Raw genomic sequence first — 15429 nt, 5'->3', positions numbered from 1 at the left:
AGCTTGCACGGGAGTGGTGTACTGTACTGTGTAAGCAGCAATGGCCCAGGAACCGAGCAATTGGCCAATTGGAGCGCCGGTGAGTGGGGTTCAATACCTCTGTCGCGTGCAACCACTTTACGCGTCGCGTCCTCGCGTTGCAGCGCTCGACTTTCGGACCAACAAGGACAAGCTCCAGACACTCTCTGCGCAACAACCACGGTCACAGTCACAATCGAGGCGACGTACGTCCCCAAGTCAGAACTATGACCGTGGAGACTAGCAGCGCTCGCAACGAGCCCATTGTTCCGACCTCGCCCCCGGCAAAGCGCATCAAGACCGGCAGCGAAACCATGGCTTCCTCCGACGGCACGGCCGCCAAGGCACAGCAGCAGGAGCTTCCGCCGCCCCCGCTCCTCATCAAGAAGCTCTCGGACAAAGCCCGCCTCCCGACGCGCGGCAGCGCTTTCGCGGCAGGCTACGACCTGTACGCCTCGCAGGACACGACCATCCCCGCGCGGGGCAAGGCGCTGGTCGAGACGGACATCAGCATGGCTGTGCCGGCGGGGACTTGTGAGTCCTCACTAATCGCGTCCGATTCTCTTACTCACACATAAACTCCGCGCTAACTTGAAACCGTGCGCAGACGGCCGCATCGCGCCCCGCTCCGGCCTTGCGGCGAAGCACTTCATTGACACGGGCGCCGGCGTCATCGACGCGGATTACCGGGGTCCGGTCAAGGTGCTGCTGTTCAACCACGGCGAAGCGGACTTTGAGGTCAAGGAGGGCGACCGGATTGCCCAGCTGGTGATCGAGAGGATCTACACGCCCGAGGTGGTCGAGGTGCAGGAGCTGGAAGCGAGCGTGCGGGGCGCTGGTGGGTTTGGAAGCACGGGTATTAACTAACGGAAATCTGGGTGTATTTGATTTTGTTCGTGGCGTAGGAATCGGATGGGCCGGCTGATATTGGGATTAGATGGGGATTGGGTTGATCAGGCGCTTCTCGCATCTGACGGGAGTCATCATACACGGCGAGGTCAGGTCTCGGATTAGCAACTCTGCACATCGACGTTTGGTATTGTCCAAGAGAATCTCGGTCTATCGCTTTCTATCATGCTTCCCGCGAGATGCACATGCAGTGTAGACCAAAGAAAGCCGCCGCCCACCCAGCTTCATCATCATATATCCTCCCTCACAACGCCGTCGCGCGGAACTCCACCTTGGGAAACCTCAGGCTGTCGAGATGCCTGACCAGCCTCAGCTCCGACGCCTTGCTCTTCAACAAGTGCAGCTTCTTCTCCTCCGCCGCCGTCCCTACGCCGTCGGCATCCGTTGCCGCATCCGCAATGGCCTTCTTCACCGTCCTTTCCATCGTCTCCGCGGTCTGGGTCAGCACCTCGTGCATGCTGGCAAGCACCTTCTCGGCCGCCCTCGCGAGCGGCAAGTCGACCGCATCGACACTATCGTCGCTCAACCACGACGCCGTCTCCATCAACGGCAACCCTCGCCTTTGCTCTTGCTCTTGCTCTTGCTCTGGCGCTCGTCCGCCGTTATGAACGGCCTCGCGCATACGCACGACCATGAGCGCGGCGAACATGTCGCCGGTCCCGCTGAAGTAGCAGTCGATGGCGGGGAAGACGATCTTGAAGGGGCGCGCGCGGCGGCCGGAGGTCATGGACGAGCCGACGACCGAGAGCGACGAGACCGGGTGGTCCGGGTGCGGGAGCGAGACGGACGTGATGACGATGTGCGGGATGCCGTAGCGCTCGTGCATGACCTGGATCGCGCGGCCGATCGAGGGCACGTCTGTGATTTGGACCTCGGAGAGGAGTCTGGCGCCCGTGTTAGCCGGTTATCCGGGTCCGCGCGATGGGTCGGTCAGGAGGGAATAAAAAAGAAACGTACTCGGCCTCGAACTGGTTGGGCAGGACCAGGTCCGCGTGGGGGACGAGGCTCTTATACACGGGCACGACGTCGGGCGCGACGTAGAGCCTGCCGTTGTCCCCCATGACCGGGTCGAGCACCCAGAAGAAGCTCCCCGGCTTCGACTCTGCCTTGCGCTTCAGCTCCTGCCCTATCTGCCCGACCGCTTCGAGCGCTGCGGCGCCCGGGACGTATCCCGACAGCATCATGTCGAAGTCGTCGAGATAGGACTGCTTCAGGCCCTGGTACAGCTCCGTGATCTCCTGCGCCGACACCCGAGAACCAGTCCACTGCTTGTACCCGGTATGGTTACCTGCCCCGCGCCGAGTCAGCAACGAGGTCGCAGCCAAGCCAACTTATCATCGGACGAATAGGGGGGAGAGGGGAGAAAAGGGCGGAGGCTGCGCGCGGGCGCGCACATGAGAGAGAGAAACGTACTGAACTGCACGGTGTTCAGCGCCGCTACGTCGCAGCCAAGCGACTGCATGCTGAACACGGCAATCTTATTGCCGACATACCTGCGGGCCGCAGAACAACTGTGTCAGCAGCGCAGAGCCAGACGGAGAGGAGGCAGGCAGACCGTCACGTCAGGCCCAAACTCACCCCGAGACGACCTTAGACACCGGATTAGCAGGGGAGCAAAGAAACAGCGGACGTGGTCAATCAATGTGCCCTACATGACTGGCGACCGCCAACACGCGCGTCTCGGGAACGGGGGCCCCGTCACTCATCGTTCGTTTGAGCGTTGGGGCCGGCCGAGGACTGCACGATGGGTTCGAGACGCAAGGACACAACGAGGCGAAAAGCCGATAGTAGCCACAGGCGGCCGAAAGGGAGGTGTGTGTCTAGGCGGGGGGTGACAAAGAGAGTGTCAGGGGGGAAATGAAAGCAAGGAGAGACAGTGTCTGTTTGACGAGAACCATATTACGGTGGCAGACACTGGATCATTGGGAAACCAAGACACCAGTATGTATGACTCTCCCCGGTGCGGTTTCGGCCGAACTTTTTGTCAGTCCATTCTGGGGGAACACGAACCAGGATCTTGGCTCTCAGTCTGGACCGAGTGGAAGGGTCCAGAAAAAAAATCGGGGCGGTGGTCACTTGCATTTACCCCGCCATGCCGCGGCACGCTCTGTATTCCGCACCTATGTAAAGAAACCCCTCGCTGACATCACAAATTGTGCTGCAAGCCTAGCGCTGAGCTTCACCCATAGGACACCCTGGGCTTCTGAGGTCGCGGTTTGAAGGTGCGCGTCGATGGAAGCCCATAAGCAGCAAAGAAATAGCTTCATTACCATGGAACCGCGCCAAGATGGCCGCACCGCTGGCCGTCCAAGCATCACGTGTCCACCATGCATCTTCTGAACAAACACTCTTTCCTGGGCCAGCCGTAGCAGGTATCCATGCATAGAGCCAATTCTTGCGTGACCGTCGTTGCCTCGGTCCTCGAATCGTCGTCGTCCAGGTCGTAGCGCCGTTTCTACTCCTCGTCGCCGATCTTCGCAGTTCAGTTAGCGTCCTGTGTCGAAATCAAAGCATGCAGCACACACACCTTTGGCGCGAGGTAGAAGCGCAGATAACTGCTTCCCGCCAGGCTGTACTCGACCAACAGGGGCACCTCGTTGGAGAGGCAGATCTTGACCGTGTTTGACAGCGCCGAGGCCTTGCAGAAGCCGACCAGATACTTGAGAGAGAAGGTGAGCGAGACGGGCTCGCTGAGCTCAATCTCGATCGACTCGCTCGGCTTCTCCACGTTAGAATGCTGCCGGAGGGTGACCGACCCGTTGCCGATGTCGCCCTGGCACGAGAACTTGACGCCGTCCTTGCTCGCTTCGATGGTCACTACGCGGTCTCGGTTAGCAAGCAGCTTTCCGACGTGGAAAGGGCAACAGGGCGGGAATGGCATACCCGACTCGGACACGGCAATCAGATCCGTCGTGATGCGCTTGAACTCGTTGGCGGGCATGGTGATGGTCGCCGCGTACTCCGTGTCCGGGATGCCCAGGTGCTCCTGGTCAATGTCCATAAGCTTGAGGTCGTACTCGGAGATCCTGTCCGTCTCGGAGCTCTCGAACACCAGGTTGAGGACGTCGGGCGCATCCTCGGCCTTGAGCGTGAGGATGTCTTCGTTCTGCGCCGCCCGCAGCACCTTGGTGAGCGAGGTGAGGTTGACGCCGAGAGCAATGTTGCGGTCGCAGCGGAACGGCGAGAAACCCTCGGCCTTGAGCATCATAGACACAAGCGCGACATGGCTGTTGTCCATTGCCTGCAGGGCGATGCCGCTGTCATTGCAGTCGAAGTTGCAATCTTGCACCAGGTCCTTGATCGCATCGACGATCTGTGTTGCGTGGGGGATAAGGGTTAGCGGCGCTCCGGGGCGTTGCCCAGCTGACTGCGTAGCACTAAGAGATGCGTACCTTTTTCAAAATGCTTGCCTGCTCCAGCCGTGCCTCAAGCATCGCTGTGTCTCTGTCAGTTTTCGCAACGGCAAAAAAGCAAGCCCAAGGGAGGGAGGCCTGGCGAATCGTCGCCGGGAGGGGTTCTTAGTTCTTACTGAAGGATTTTTGGGGGTGCTTCCGCGGTAGATCTGTGTGATATCGGTGGTGTTTTTGCACGAATGCGGGCCAGCTGTTGAAGTTGTCGTGGTTTGCTGGTTGAGCTTCGAGGAGGTAAAGGTTCAAAGGTCTCGGCGGAGTCGTGACACGCCCGCTCGGTTGGGGAGACGCGACTGGCGTTAGATTGATTTCCGTTTTTCGTTAGTGCCAACGCGCTTTCGGCCCCTGCTCGCGTGCTGCAGCGGCATTGGGCCACTGCTTGAAAGCGACAACAACCCCTGAAGTGCCCGGGCAGGCAGGTCGGTGCCGACAGGTGTTCCCCAACCAACTCAACACACTCGAATCTCCACTACATGGGCTCCTGTTCACGAGTATACAAAATAGGTAACTAATGAAATTGGCGACGTGTGCGTCCGAGGTCTGGTGTAATTACAAAGCCAACGCAGGTTGGCATACTTGCAAAAGCCTCTATGCCCATAGCAAGTGCCAGCCGATAAACGCCTCCTTCCCTGGTCCGCCCACTCCCGAGTAAGCCAACCCCCCAGGCTGATGATGCTGAATGATGATAATCGATCGAGTCGGGAAAGCCGACCCGCCTTCTATACAAGTTCTCAATAGAAAAACAGATAAGAATGAATGCATATGATGCGGTGCAACGAAGTTCGGGGGAGGGACAGGGGTCGTCTTCGATGTGGTGACTGGTCGTCGCATTCATAATGAGACGCGCGATGGCGCTGGCATGGTGGCACGCTTCGGCCGTAGGTTGATGACCATCTCGAGTTCTCGGAGCATCCCGCGGCTCGCCTCGTTCTTTTCCCTGGCCTCTTCTCTCCTCTCCCGTTCTTCCTTCATCTTGGCGATGCGCTCTTCCCTCGTCAGGAGGCTGCGGGGCCGGGATGGCAGGGACACCGCCTCGAACACTTCGACCTCGTCAGGGTCTCCCTTCGGGCTGCCGAAAGTTGAGCTCCGGGGCGACTCTCCAGTCAGCGCTCTGAGCGCCTCCAGCGCCCCTCCCTCCTCAACTGTCGTCGGCCCGCTTAAGGAGGATGCCGGCGAGAGGAGGGTACTGAGGGATGACAGCCGCTTCTCGTTCCGATCGATGCCCGATGCCAGGGCAGCTTTGCCTTCCTCCCATGCTTGCATGAGCAGCTTGAGGTCCTGTCCAATCGACTCGTACTGGGCCATCAGGTCAGACCCCAGCTCCGATACGTCATCTGCCTCGTTGAGCGTCCTCTCCGACTCCTCCCGTAGAAGCGCAAGCTTGGCCTGGAGGCCGCGGATGCCCATCGAGAGCGAATTGAGCTTCATAAACTGGGACCGCCGCTTCTCGCGATTAGGAGACATGGGAACTCTCGTCTCCGGGATCGTAGGGAAAGCTGGCCAGATTAGCACGCGGGGAACGGGACAGCAGTGGGGAGACTCGCTTACTCTCTTCCTCGCTGAGGATTTGACGGACTTTTTCGAAGCTCTGAGTCGTGATGTCGTTGAGTATTTTGAGGCCCTCCACAGCCGTGGACCAGCGCAGAAAGTCGGTGTTATCGCCTGCCGCCTCGAAAGCAAGGAGCGAGCACAGCAGGATCTTGCGGATGATGTGGAAGCGGGCGGCAGCGATCTTGAGCGATCGTAGCGACTCGGGGTCGTCGAATTCCTTCTCCGAGAAGCCCCGCATCGCGTCCGAGATGTCGAAGTCGCTGATGTCGTAGATGTCGTGGTACTTTTCCAGGTTTACCTGTTCGGCGAACCCCTTGACTGCCGCCGAGACCTGCAGATGGTTCTCGATCACATCGGACAGCTGCCCTCTCAGCGCCTTACGCAGCCTGCTGCATCGACGTGTTTGGGACTTGTCTTCTATCCGCGTGATGGGAGGTAGAGGTGCGCTTCTGGATACCTTGTGAGTTCGTGCGGGAAGACGATGGGGGGGGGATAGCTTGGCTTACAGCCTGTAGCCCCGTGAGACGAGTTCAACCTCCTGAATCAGGGACAAGGCGGCACTGCAAGCGCTGTCAAAATCTTGCGACTTCGAAACAAATGCGGTGACCTCAGTCAACGCCTGGTTTCTCAGATGTCGAAGCCACTGCTGGCGGAGATAGGCCTGAGACACCGCAGCAAGCGCAACCAGAACCAGCGCCGTAATTGCCGCCCGTTTTTTGGTCAGGTGGGCATAACCGCCGGCGTACACCCACCTGGCCACCCACGCAACGACGAGCGCGGCGGCCGCTGTCGCAAGCAGTCCGGTCGGCGTTGGAGCCACGACATTCTGAAGAGTCTCTGGTGAGTCCTTCGGGCGGTTGTAGTAGCTCTGTGGCCCTGCTATCGAGTGCCCGCTTAACAACTGCGACGCGACGATCGTGTACCGAAACTGCTCGATAAACTTGAGATTGTCGGCGCGGTCTATCCTCGACACCACGGCTTTCTGTTGCGTAACAAGCATCAAACCGTCAGCCTCCGGTTTTCATGTCGGGCCGCAATGCGACATGAGAAGTGTCTCACCGAATAAGAGTTGCGCAACGACTTCAGTCCGTCCATCCGCGGGATGTTCAGCGGCAGCGGATCCGGCAGCTTCGCTCGGAACCGCTTCTTGACCATCGGGCGCCCAACCGGGGCGAACGATGGGCTGTCCGGCGGCGACTCATCTTGATTATCCGAGACCGGCGGCGTAGGCCAGGCCTGGTGTCCTTCGCCTTCGTCTGTCGTCACGAGAGTTGTTAGTGTCCGAGGTGCCATTTGCCGAAGCCTGCTCGCGGTGAGCAAGAAGGAAGAGAGCGCGGGCTGACCCTTGAGATAGTCGGCAAGCGGCGTGTGGTCTTGGATAACGGTCTCCATGAGCGATGTTGCTGCTGCTGTTGCTGCTGGTGGGATGGTCACGCGGCCGTGGCACCCGACCCCATCTGCCCGCCGGTGCGCACCGGAGAGCGCCGTTCCACTCCCGGCTTCACTTGCGGCGTCTCAACTGGAACTTGACACGCGAGACGCAGGACACCAGATGACCGGCAGGGTAGGCCGCTGGCGGTGCGGCGGCCGGGAGACGGTTGTGATGTGATACTGGAAATCTGGTCGCGGCTCCGTGGCCGGTCTGCAAGACGATGTGCATGTGGATGTTTCTTCGAGGTCCAGATGCGCGCGGCCAACGGGGACAAAGAACCTGGACCCAGGTGCAGTGACTGGGGGTCCTGCCACTAAATTAGTGCGTTATGCGCCTCCTGAAGCACGACACTCCCTGTTGAATTGAGAACAATGAAAGTGCTCAACGGCTCATTAAACTTTCCTAAGTGGTAAAATGAAGTGCGAAACACCCACTCCATGTCCGGATATTAGGGATTAGCGTGCTGTGTGTAAGCTACTGTGTATTTCGGGACAACCCAGACTGTGCTCAGGCCGTCGCCGTTTCGCGACCCACGGGCATCATTGTTTGCCAGTGGTTCAGTGAGAATCAGTCTGATGCATGTACGGATAGTGTACACGACACCCACGACCTCCGCCCCTGCAAGGCGCCCCGCAGAGTGCTGCAGGTGTGGTGGCGTCACTCACAACGTCATGTCCGCAAACAAATATCAAGGCCAGCCATACAAGCGGCCTCTTTTCCTTTGTCTGGTTGTGACAGTTTGCGTAAGTCCAAGAACAGTTTCGGCCACCACTCCAGAAATCTGGGGTTCTCTAAGCTGCAATTGGACCTTTCATGAAGTATGACCATTTCTGAGTATTCGTTTGCCGGGCAGAACGTAGCCGCCAATCTCGGCAGGCCGAACATGGTCGTGTACGGACGGGAAGTACTCCGTACAGAATACAGAATACGTGTACCTTATGCACGTTACCTCAGGTAAGTTACCTCTTGCGGCAGGGGTTGGTGCGCAGTGATCTGAAATTGTCGTAACTATCGGACCCCCACGTTCAACCCCACAGAAGCTCCAAGCCCATGTGGCTTGTCGATCCGCCAAGCAGATCCGCTGCATCGCCTCGCAGCTGCAGAGCGACCACCCGCGGAGTCTATGTCCACTTCAGTATAGCACCGAGGACGACCGCTGGCAATTCGGCGACCTGGGACGAGCATAACGGCAATTGTCTTACCTGTGCAAGTACGGATAGCTCGCACAATACGCCGTAAACTCACGGCTGAAAGGGCAAGCCATCCAGCTCGGCGGTCCAGGCGGAACGAACACCACTGCGCACTCCCCACACACCACGTCCACCCGTCACAGCCATGCCCACCGAACAGGAACTCCAGATATCCCCCATCGTGCAGGAATCATTGATGCACAATTCTCGGGTTAGTCTGCCCTTCCAGCCGGCCGGCCCTTCCCATGCGGATGGCAGGAACAAAGCAGATCTGCAACTGCGAACTGGCCTCGCGACCCCAGCTCGACCCTACCCGGCGTCCCCTTCCCGCGTCCCAGATCGAGACCTCCTTACGACAAGAACAGCGCTAACCCAGCCCCTTGCCGTACACCACACAGATCCTCCACAACCTCCAATCCCTCACCGCCTCCCTCTTCGGCGTATCCGCCGGCATCCTCGGCCTCGAGTCCTACAGCGGCTTCCTGTTCTACCTCGTCTTCTCGCTGCTGACGGCCGCGCTCTTCTACGCCGTCCGCGTGGCGCCGACGTCGCTCGCCGCCGGCAAAGCCCCGCTCGACACGAGCAGGTACTTTAAGAGCCCGTTCGAGTTCTGGGCGGGCGGGCTGATGAACGAGCTGGCCGGGTTTATCCTGACGTGGACGCTCTTTTACGGGTTGGTGAGGGCGTGAGAAGTGGGAATTTACCGGGGCGTGATGCGAGGAGACGGAGGAAAAAGACGGGGTTAAGGCGTCATGGCGTTGGGATGGGATGCGATGGGATGTGATGGCTGGAGGGCCGCGGTTTGACGGGAAGTACTCTCCCGCCTTTGAAGTTTAACTGGAAAGCAGGCTGAGAAATGTCTGTCAGGAGTTGGGCCTAGCGGGAATTGACAACAAGTGCGAAGCTTTGCCATGAATGTTGCCTTTGTTAGTGACAACGAAACTTCATATGCGAAAATCATCCGCTCGAGCACCTTTCTTAGCAGGAGGCTCGGCGGCAGAAACGCCGTCCTTGTTCGATACTTGCCACTGTCTCATCGGAGCAAACCAGGGCCCGCCGGACCAACTTGAGCAACTGGCGCGGTGTCTGAGCAGATACGATTCACGAGCTGTGCAGGAGACCAGTTGGATGGACCCTACTGTGTAGCCTCTCCGCACAACGCTCAACCTTGACCTCGGGTGTCAACGACGGAAAAAAGGACTATATTGCTGGCAAGATATAGCAGAAATGCAACTACCGGTGACCCCTTCATTCTACAATTTCAACAACCTTTCCCACATAACCCTCCAATCCAGACCTGTCTTTTCTCCCTCCCTCGAGAACCAAGATGCGCGACCCCAGTTCGATCCACTCCCTGGTGGACAGCAGCTCCAATTGTACCTCCACGCACCCAGACACGACCGCATCCTGCGCCTGGATACTGCCCACATCCATTTCCTCGGCGAGGTCAAACATATCGTCGATGTCGTCCGCCCCCGCGCTGCCATCTGCTCCGTTCTCCGACTCCTTCACCCTCGACACCCGCAACACACGCGCGGCAGAGCGGACGCTCGCCACGTAGGCATTGACCAGGCTTCCCACCGTCAGCGAGGCTGCCCCCTGGTTCTCCGCGTCAAACACCGCCGTCAGTCCGCTGGCAGCCTGCAAGGACAAGCCAGACAAGACCATGTGCTGGCTAGGCACGGCCAAGACCATGCCTTTGCGCAGGCGGGGAGTGGTGGTCGCCGACGACGGATGGCCCGTTCCAGCTGATGTCCCGCCGTGGGTGCCGTTGGCAGCACCCGCCTGCTTGCGTGCCGGCGGCGGGTCAAATACTATCCCGATGGACCCGACCTGGCCCGCGGTCAGGGTCTGCACGGGCAGGCGCAGGTTGCGGATGCTGACGATGGAGGCGGTATGCCACTCGCCGCTGGTGGCTGAGGCAGCGACTGCGTTTCGCGACGCGACGCGACTGAGTTCCGCTGAGGAAGGGTGGGAGATCGAGAGGCCGTAGCTGTTGGAAACACCTCCTGGACGTTCGTCAGGGGTCGTTCCGGGAGAGTCATCTTCATCAGCTGGGAAGGGGCCCACCACCACCTTGTCGCCGATCGAGAGACTTCCGAAGCGCAGGTAGCCCGCAACGACGGTGCCGACGTCGGTTTGTTGGTCGGCATCACTTGTGGCCAGCGCGTAGGACGCGGGGAGGCTGAACTTGTCTTCGATGTGGAATAAGCAAGCTGGTTGCTCGGGGTTGAGTGCTGCGCCGATGTAGTCATGAGAGGTGGGGATTGCAGGCAGTGGAAGGTGTTGGAGCAGCGCGTGGAGTGCACCAATGCCGCGCCCATCGACAGAGCTAGTGAGCAAGATCGGGACGACAGAAAATGGGTCGCCTCTCGCCTGCATGCAGTCCACAACGTCCTTGATGGCCTCCTTGTCAGGCTTGCGTACGGGAGCGTGGTCGGATTGGTTACTTGAGCCGCCTTTCACCATCTTGGGCACCCGGCCGGCCTTTTTGACGCGGGAAAGAATCTTCGTGAGAGTGCTAGATAGGCTCGACTTGCTGGCCAGGTCCAGCTTCGTGATCACCACGGCCAGGGGAAGACCAAGTCGGAGGCATAGATCTAAATGGGCGGATGCCAGGTCGAGACTCGCGCCAACAGACGACGCTAACACGTCCGAGGGGGTGGATGCGGCACCCGGACTCGTAGTGAACTCGGCGCCCTCGGCAGATATGCACAGCAAAGTCCAATGGGGTGCCCAGCCGACAATACCACGGAGGATGGTCCTTCGATAGCGCGGGTGGCCCGCAGAATCCAGCAGATAAACTAGCCGGCCATCCTTGGTGAAGTCATGAATGTCAATCCAAGACTCGACCGCACTGTGAGCATAGTTGATGATCTCGTCGCCGTTGTAGCCGACGAGTTCTTGAGTGACGGACGACGTGACGCCAGACGCAACCTCGTGGAGGTGTTTGAGCAGGCCAAGACGGCCTTTGCCACGGCCATTGTCCAGGGTTCCCGTCGAGAGCGTGCCCAGTAGAGTTGACTTTCCGGATGTCGTAGGGCCAGTGAGCGTAACACGCAACTGGTTTGCGGTGAGCGGGCCCTGTTTTGGGTCTGGCAGGGCCTCGGTCTGCCGGGCCGTGCCCGGCGAGCTCCTCGGTGGTGACTGGGTGTCCTCCCTTGGCCGTAAGTCAGGCGTGACCAAAGCCTCGCCAACCCATAACTTCGCCCGGCGCCAAACCTCCTCGGATTCCGAACCCGCAGAGTCTTCGGAGCTCCTCGTCTCGATCCACTCGCATTCTCCGACGACCAACATCCGCAGCACTTCCACGTTGCAGCCCAGGCTAGCAGCCATGATGCGGAGAGTGGCGAGACTCTCGTCCATCTCGTCCTTGGTCAAGCCCGCAAGCGTTCCATCGTCAGCTACGCCAATCTCATAGAGCGCTCCTCTCGACGACTCCAGCCCAGGCAGCAGCTTGCCAAGCTTGACAGGCGCATCGAGCGCAGCGCTCTCGTCGGGCAGCTGGGGGATGACGAGGCCAGGAGAGGCAGCGCCGGCGTGGTAGGGGCAAGATTGCTGCAACCGCCACAGGAGCTGGGTAGTAAGGTGCTCGAGACGATCCTGGCGCGTCTGAGTCGAAGTGGTGGACGATCCGGGGCTGGCCACGGCCGGTCCCGACGTCTTAGCGTCGGGAGGCGGCCGTGACTGGGTCGACCCGCAGATTCGGGCCGCCGTGCTGACTCGCTCATACCTCCTCCGTGGTCTCAGTAGCAAGTGAAGCTTGTATTCGGTCGGCCCATCCTGCGGCTCCGGTTCCAGCTTGGTGACGCCGTAATCGGAGAGCAGCCCAAAACCGACGGGTCCCTTTGGTGCCTCTGATGGAGCCGGCGCCGAGGGCTTGTCAGAATCCGCCGAGCGGAGCCATGGAGACGCGACCCGAGGTGGGTCAGGATCAAAGGTGAAAACAGACATCAAGTAGTCCTCGGCGGAAGGTGGAGGCGATTGAGGTTCGATGTCAGAGGTGCCGCGAAGAGAAGGGAGCAGAAGGTGAGTTCCGAGCCGCCGAACGGCAAAATCAACGAGAAAGCAGGTGTAAAGATGTTTCACAGTCGGTGGACATTTCAAGGGTAAGCAAGTGGTGTATTCGAGGTATCATCTTGCGGTCTCTAGAGCGGTCGGGCTCACGACAAGGATGGGTGACGGCAGATGTTCAGAGCACGAGACGTCCCAAGTGCTGCAACCGAGGAGGCAGCAAGTTGCATCAGTTGGAAGAAGCCATTGTGGGCAGTTACTTCATGGGAGCGGATATTCAAGGATGGAGGTTGGCAGCTCTGCAGCTGTCCGCAGAAGGCAGGGAGTTGAAGATCGACCTCGATGACTCCTTCCACACCCCGTGGCGCAGAGCGCATTGGAGCGAAGCCAGATTTGATTGGTAGGTTAGCTGCTAGGACGCAAATATGAGCTACCCATGTCATCAGGTGCAGACAGCGAAAGTGCGAAGTTTTGTTTAGCTCAGCACTAACTAACTAACACCTGGCTCCATCAAGGACCCAACAGCTTAAATCCGGCCGGTCATGCATCTGCCTGGCACGCATGCAATAACATTTGCAGTCGCCAATGCAGGAGCCAAGAGCATCAATTCCAGTAACCGACGTCGATTGCCCTTTGCATCAGGTGCCACATATTCTATCAGAACAGTGTTGCAGCCAGCAAAGCAATAATGAAGTTGATCGCACATGGCGGTGTACCTGCACCTGTCCACAGCGGCCCATGAAATGCCTCCACTGGCCCCACGGTTGGCCAAGCGAACCGCCACGAGGACATGGGGGGAAGAACACAGCCACAAACAGCAACAGGGGAAAAGAAGCGGCGACCGAGCTGGCTGAGGTGGTTCTCAACGGGCAAGCGCTCGGAAGGACAGGGCAAAATGAAGGTGAGAAGCTGAAATATCTTGCTGATGCCTTCGTAAATTTCACGCCACCCATCGGGTAAGCAGCCCCGTCCCCACCCGCGCTGCCTTGTTAGCATGTAAGTGGTTGGGGGCTGAGAGAGGCGGCTTGGGCTGATGGTCAGGGGTGTTGCACGGTCGCAATCTGGAACGGACCCCAGACACACTGCCCAATCTGAATTCCACCCAAGCCCCGCTTGTTTCCCGCATTCAAGCCGCCTGCCGACCCTCCTGGGCTTTCCCTTCCCATCCTCTTCTCTGTCACCGTGTTCTAAATCTCTGCGTCAACCGTTCCATTCCTCCTTCCAGTACCAGTTTGCTTCGTCACACTGAATCTCCGCACGAGCGTTACATCATGGGGAAATTCAGCGCCATGTTTAAGAAGTCCGACGAGAAGGAGAAACGATCAAATCCTTACGCCCAGCAGCCAACCCCCCCGGCGTCCCAATACGGCGACCAACCCAATCGCTATGATAGCAATCACAGCTTCCATGAACCTCCCCAGGGTCCGCCATCCGGCCTGCCGGCAGGGCCTCGCCCTGGCGGTCTCCCAAGCCGAGTAGCCCCGGGGGCCTCTCGCAACGGAAACTGGGAAGCGAATACGGCTCCTGCGAGCGCCCGATCATCCCAGCAGCATGTTCCAGACAACTCCCAACCTCCACCTTACAGCGTGGGAACTGCCTCACCTTATGCCGCCGGAGGGACGCCTTCTCTTGCTGCCAACTCATCGAGCCCGTCCATGCGCTCTGGGTATTCGAAGGAGAAGTTCGGCGCCCAAGACGGGTTCGGAAAAGATCGGTTTGAGCCCGCTGCACCAGCATCGTCTCAGAATTTTGGGTCGCGCCCATACCAGCAACCGGGAGGATATGGCAGTCTGGATCTGGACGACGGAAGATCGACCCCAGGCTACAATTACCCTCCGCAGCAGACCGCCCGCCCAAGCCCAGCGCAATCTTACGGATATAGCGCACAGAAACCCGACGCCGACGGCATGCAGATGACGAATCAGGAGGCGCACGAGGACGAAGCGGACCTCATCAAGGCTGAGATCAATCAGGTTCGAGCTGAGACCCACGCAACTAGTGGCCGCGTCGTTATGATGGCGAGAGAAGCCCGTCAACGCGCGGCAGAGACTCGTGCGATGGCAGAGAGCCAGGGAGATCAACTGCTGAAAATCAACGAGGCAGTTGGCAAATCCTGTTAGTTAAATATTCTGACATCGCCCTTGCCATGATGTGTCCCGCAACTGACATTCTGATGTGTACAGCCACACAATTTGCCCACGCTGATGGAGCGACTGACAAACTCAAGCGACTGCAACGTCCCTTCTTTGTACCCACAATGTCTGGGACTCACCAGAAAATGCTGGACCAGAAAATGGAGTACTCGAGACGACGCGAGACGGAGCAGAACGAACAAGTCAGGCAGGAGGTGATTCGAAGCCGGATGACGGCGGAGGCTTCGAGAAGGGCCAATAGTCAACGGGTGCTTGGCTCCAACAAACCGACCGTCAAGAAAGAATTTCTCTTTGAAGACTTCGACGGTACGCAGCAAGAGCAAGAACAAGAAATCGAGAACAACTTGCTGGAGGTTTCCGCCGTGCTCGCCGATGTCCATGACGAGGTCTCGGCACTGGGGAACGAGCTCGACGTGCAAAACCGGGTGATCGACCAGTTGACAGAGCGGGTGAGTAACGCCAGAACCGACAGACGCTCATGCACATTTTCTAACCAAAATCGACATTTTAGAGCGAGGTGGTCATCGATGACATCAGGAGGGGACAAACCAAGCTCGACCTTTTGAGCCGCAGGTAATTACTGGGGAAAGCGGAGCGGGCACTCGGCTTCTTAGATAGCTAGGGCTTCGAGCATATAGGAGTTTCGACTCGGCGCTGGTTTGTCGCTTAGACTTTGAGCCGGAAACTGAAGCGGGACGAGGAGAACTCCGCCGCAGCATCCATACACTACCTACCTACTTAATTCACTTCAT

At 58.8% G+C, this 15429-nt stretch overlaps 7 protein-coding genes across 7 annotated transcripts; 3 read left to right on the top strand and 4 right to left on the bottom strand.

Annotated features, from left to right (window-relative positions):
• Window positions 1–245: 245 nt before the first annotated feature.
• On the top strand, window positions 246–885 carry THITE_32886 (uncharacterized protein; the record flags this gene model as incomplete). Its single annotated transcript, XM_003652273.1, has 2 exons — window positions 246–552; window positions 626–885. 2 exons carry the CDS (start codon window positions 246–248, stop codon window positions 883–885), a joined length of 567 nt encoding a protein of 188 aa, XP_003652321.1.
• A 168-nt stretch (window positions 886–1053) lies between these two features.
• On the bottom strand, window positions 1054–2652 carry THITE_2113679 (uncharacterized protein). Its single transcript, XM_003652272.1, has 3 exons — window positions 2341–2652; window positions 1885–2215; window positions 1054–1811 (listed from the first exon to the last, which is right to left on the bottom strand). Exons 1-3 carry the CDS (start codon window positions 2387–2389, stop codon window positions 1172–1174), a joined length of 1020 nt encoding a protein of 339 aa, XP_003652320.1. The 5' UTR covers window positions 2390–2652; the 3' UTR covers window positions 1054–1171.
• A 337-nt stretch (window positions 2653–2989) lies between these two features.
• Window positions 2990–4554, bottom strand: THITE_2170173 (uncharacterized protein). Its single transcript, XM_003652271.1, has 5 exons — window positions 4457–4554; window positions 4320–4363; window positions 3811–4240; window positions 3455–3744; window positions 2990–3400 (listed from the first exon to the last, which is right to left on the bottom strand). The coding sequence occupies exons 2-5, from the start codon at window positions 4359–4361 to the stop codon at window positions 3383–3385; spliced, it is 780 nt and encodes a 259-aa protein (XP_003652319.1). The 5' UTR covers window positions 4362–4363; window positions 4457–4554; the 3' UTR covers window positions 2990–3382.
• Window positions 4555–4709: 155 nt separating this feature from the next.
• Window positions 4710–7456, bottom strand: THITE_2113671 (uncharacterized protein). The gene is made up of 4 exons (XM_003652270.1): window positions 6948–7456; window positions 6395–6870; window positions 5886–6337; window positions 4710–5833 (listed from the first exon to the last, which is right to left on the bottom strand). Exons 1-4 carry the CDS (start codon window positions 7278–7280, stop codon window positions 5169–5171), a joined length of 1926 nt encoding a protein of 641 aa, XP_003652318.1. The 5' UTR covers window positions 7281–7456; the 3' UTR covers window positions 4710–5168.
• A 1102-nt stretch (window positions 7457–8558) lies between these two features.
• Window positions 8559–9312, top strand: THITE_2113667 (uncharacterized protein). Its single transcript, XM_003652269.1, has 2 exons — window positions 8559–8721; window positions 8909–9312. Exons 1-2 carry the CDS (start codon window positions 8656–8658, stop codon window positions 9197–9199), a joined length of 357 nt encoding a protein of 118 aa, XP_003652317.1. The 5' UTR covers window positions 8559–8655; the 3' UTR covers window positions 9200–9312.
• A 446-nt stretch (window positions 9313–9758) lies between these two features.
• Window positions 9759–12464, bottom strand: THITE_2048711 (uncharacterized protein; the record flags this gene model as incomplete). Its single annotated transcript, XM_003652268.1, has 1 exon — window positions 9759–12464. One exon carries the CDS (start codon window positions 12462–12464, stop codon window positions 9759–9761), a length of 2706 nt encoding a protein of 901 aa, XP_003652316.1.
• A 1080-nt stretch (window positions 12465–13544) lies between these two features.
• THITE_2113664 (uncharacterized protein) lies at window positions 13545–15374 on the top strand. Its single transcript, XM_003652267.1, has 3 exons — window positions 13545–14639; window positions 14708–15126; window positions 15189–15374. Exons 1-3 carry the CDS (start codon window positions 13796–13798, stop codon window positions 15252–15254), a joined length of 1329 nt encoding a protein of 442 aa, XP_003652315.1. The 5' UTR covers window positions 13545–13795; the 3' UTR covers window positions 15255–15374.
• Window positions 15375–15429: the final 55 nt, after the last annotated feature.

The sequence above is a fragment of the Thermothielavioides terrestris genome, chromosome 2, assembly GCF_000226115.1.
Source record: "Thermothielavioides terrestris NRRL 8126 chromosome 2, complete sequence".
In the NCBI taxonomy this organism is placed as follows: Eukaryota; Fungi; Ascomycota; class Sordariomycetes; order Sordariales; family Chaetomiaceae; genus Thermothielavioides; species Thermothielavioides terrestris.
This window is presented reverse-complemented; position numbering and strand designations above follow the sequence as displayed.